The sequence below is a fragment of the Bos javanicus genome, chromosome 13, assembly GCF_032452875.1.
Source record: "Bos javanicus breed banteng chromosome 13, ARS-OSU_banteng_1.0, whole genome shotgun sequence".
Classification (NCBI taxonomy): Eukaryota; Metazoa; Chordata; class Mammalia; order Artiodactyla; family Bovidae; genus Bos; species Bos javanicus.
The window spans coordinates 47,673,690-47,677,320 of record NC_083880.1 but is presented as its reverse complement, the minus strand read 5'-3'; the positions used below and the strand labels follow the sequence as shown (position 1 = coordinate 47,677,320).

The 3,631-nt window shown below is 43.2% G+C and overlaps 1 protein-coding gene across 1 annotated transcript; it reads right to left on the bottom strand.

The window, feature by feature from the left end:
- Positions 1 to 1,352: 1,352 nt before the first annotated feature.
- Positions 1,353 to 2,198, bottom strand: LOC133259300 (small ribosomal subunit protein uS3). Its single transcript, XM_061436597.1, has one exon. It carries the CDS (start codon positions 2,177 to 2,179, stop codon positions 1,448 to 1,450), a length of 732 nt encoding a protein of 243 aa, XP_061292581.1. The 5' UTR covers positions 2,180 to 2,198; the 3' UTR covers positions 1,353 to 1,447.
- Between the last annotated feature and the right edge of the window lie 1,433 nt (positions 2,199 to 3,631).

Here is a 3,631-nt window from a genome sequence, read left to right as displayed (position 1 = left end):
GGCTGGATGGCATCACCGACTCGATGGACGTGAGTCTCAGTGAACTCCGGGAGTTGGTGATGGACAGGGAGGCCTGGTGTGCTGCGATTCATGGGGTCGCAAAGAGTCGGACACGACTGAGCGACTGATCTGATCTGATCTGATCTGATTGATTAGTGATTTCCTAGTGGAGCAGATGATGTGGTCAGAATTTGTCAAGGGCTACCAGTTCCATGAAGGGATAAGCTCTGTCTCCCTGGAGGTGTTCAAGGAGGGTCTGAATGACCCTCTACCCAGTCTTGTGAATCAAGGAAGTTGATTCAGGTAACTTTGAAGATTCCTTCCAGTGCTAATCACTATAAATAAAATCTTTTGATTTGTCATTATTTCTGAGGTGCCTTACAAACTCCCCTCCCATCTCCATCCACAGACTGCCACTCTCCTCTGCACCTCCATGACAACCTCTGCCGTGGCCTGGAGAGATAGAACTTTCAATCCCAACTCAACCACCAGCTAGGTGGGAAACTTGAGCAAGTTCATTAATTCCTCTGAACCTTAGTCTCTTCCTCTCTCCTCGTATCATGGAATTGCTGTGAGAAAGAGTGGGAATGACTATGGAAGACAAGCCATTATCCAGCACAAAGTTCTCAGTAAACAAATGCCTCTGTAGCCTGGTTTCTCTGTCATATGATCACTGATTCACATCTTCCTTTTCCTCAGCCTCCTGGGAGGGAAGGGTCTGTCTTCTGTCTGTATCCCCAGCCCCTAGCCTGGAGGCTTATGGCTGGTAGACAGACTGTGAATTCATTACTCAAACATTAATGAGGTAGAGAAACAGATGCTGTGGATATAGAGCAGCTCAGACAAGATTTAGACTCTCAAGGAAGCCTGAATAAAAACACAGACAAATAAATGCTGAGTTCTTAGAACTAAATTGTAATTTTTAATTTTCCTTGATCTTATAATATGACTGCTACTGCTGTAGCATATGTCAAAATTATTGACCTAGAAGGGCAAAAGCTTATTAAGTACGGAAGCACTTCAATTAAGGGATTTTTTCTTTTCCATGGGGTCTTTGTGGGCTTAGAGAGAAATAGAAGCAATAGTTAAATAATCACAAGCAGACTGCTACAATTAAATGTGATTTACCAAAAGTATCATTTGCAGATAGTGTCAAATTAAAGCATTTAAGAGGATTGCTGTAAAAGATCTTTTTCTTCTCTAAGTGAAATGCCGGCTTAGGGGGCCTCCAAAGGGAAACTGCCAGATGCTGTTTTATGTGCTCGTCATGTTTGAGCATAATATCTCCTTAGTGTTTTGAATTCTACATTGTCTGCAAAATTGCCACCTCATTAAAACTGACTCAGAAGTTGTTTCTTTTTTTTTTTTTTTTTCTTTTAAAAAGATTTTATTAAAGATCTTTGCAGAGCAACATTCAGATTCCAGATCCAGCGGCCAAGGAGACCTATTATGCTGTGGGTACCGGCTGGGGCATGGCAGGCGGCTCTGGCTTCCCACCCTTCTGTTCAGAGATGGGGGTGGTGGGCAGTATTTCATCTTTGGGTTCCACAATGCTCACGTGATCAGGCAGAGGCTTCTTAGGGCCAATCTTACCAGTCGGGTCCCAAGGCAGCATGATCTTTACCTTGATGCCCAGCACACCCTGTCTGAGCAGCACATGGCGCACGGCAGTGTCCACATAGTAGTTAACAGGGTCCCCACTGTGGATCATGAGGCCATCCACAAACTTCATGGATTTAGCCCTCTGTCCTCGAAGTTTCCCAGACACCACGACCTCGCAGCCTTTGGCCCCACTCTCCATGATGAACCGCAGCACACCATAGCAGGCCCTCCGCACAGCAAGGCCTCCTAGGAGTTTGTAACGCAGAGACTCTGCCTGGGCAATGGCACACAGTCCTCTTGTGGCTACCTTTTCAGCATAAAGCTCTACACTGCCTTCAGGGAAGCCAAATCTCTTCTGAACCACAGCAGTCAATTCCCGGATCCGCCGGCCCTTCTCACCAAGGACATTCTGTGTCCTGGTGGCCAAGATAATGATTTCTGTCCTGGTTGGTGTAACTCGGACCTCAACTCCAGAGTACCCATCTTCAGCCAGCTCCCGAGTGAGAAACTCGTTCAGTTCAGCTTTGAAGATGCCATCAGCGACAAACTTCCTCTTTTTGGAAATTTGCACGGCCATCTTGCCGCCGCGAGCCGCCCAGAAGTTGTTTCTTAAATGACGCAGGTAGCTATCACTTCACACCTCTCGCCTAGTTAGCATTTTAGAAATGCAAGAGTTATTTTCAAGAATATCTTTGCTTAACCTCAAGTTTCCTGTGTTTTCAGGCAAAATGCTAGTTACTCAATGAAACCACAGAGATGATATTTTTACATTGACCTATTTAATGTATATCTCTATTTAAACTACTAGGAACTTAAGAGTCCTCAAGTCTGACCTTGTTGTTGCTATATGCTCTAAATCCTCAAAATAATTTTGGTTTAGACAATAGTCTTTTACCACTTGGGGCTCAATATGCCTTGCATAGTGTGGGTTATAGAGCTAGAACTGGAGATAGAGATGGCAAGTGGGAGAAGTATAGTTTAATTTGTAAATTTAAAAAGTGATATACATACACAAACAGAGAGAGGAGAGAGCTTAATAAACTAACATAGTTTGTTCTAGCCTGGAGTCAAGGATTAGTGTAGTTCACTTGCCTAAAATTTATTTCTCGGGAGAAAATAATATGGAGAATCAAAAACAGTGATAGAAGGAGAAAATTTTCCCAGATGGTAGAAGCCCAGGTGAACTAACAGTTGCTGGATTGCATGGGACAGTACTGGACAATCTTGATACAAATAGGTTAAGAAAATCTGTGACCTATGGAAAGTTTAATTATGGTAATTTATATTAGATCTTTAATTTATATAAAAATTTCATCTTTTTCTACAACTTGTTTTTTTCGAAGAAAGCAAAATGTGTATCTATATGTTTAATTATATGAAGTTCCTTTATAATTGATATAGTTCCAATTATTTGTTTCTTGGTTAAAAATTTTAAATATCCAACCTCACTAATGCATGTGGGAGGAAAGATGCTGACCTAAGTAACCCTGGAGATGAGTAGAATCCACAACATTAAACGTGAAAGAAACTGCGTGCCAGCGCTGTACTCCTCTGCAGTTGTTTCCCGGGAGTTGTTTAGTCGCTGTGTCGAATCCAGTTCTTTGGCAGCTCCATGGACTGTTGGAGAAGGAAATGGTAACCCACTCCAGTATTTCTGTCCATGGGAAAATCCCATGGACAGAGGAGCTTGTTGGGCTACAGTTCATGGGGTTGCAAAGAGTCGGACACGACTGAGCGACTGAGCACATGTACTGCAGCCTGCCTGGCTCCTCTGTCCAGTGGATTTCCCAGGCAAGAATATTGGGGTGAGTTGCCATTTCCTTCTCCACGGGATCTTCCTGACCCAAGGATAGAACCCACATCTCCTTCACTGGCAGGCAGATTCACCATGGAAGCCGCTTCCTGCGGATATAGGTTAACAATTCTGATATTGCTATTCACGTATATTGGAACTGAACAATTAAGAAAATGGATGGCAAATAGTGGGAGCTAGATTTCTCACTTTTGTAGTGAAAATTATAGGGAAGCA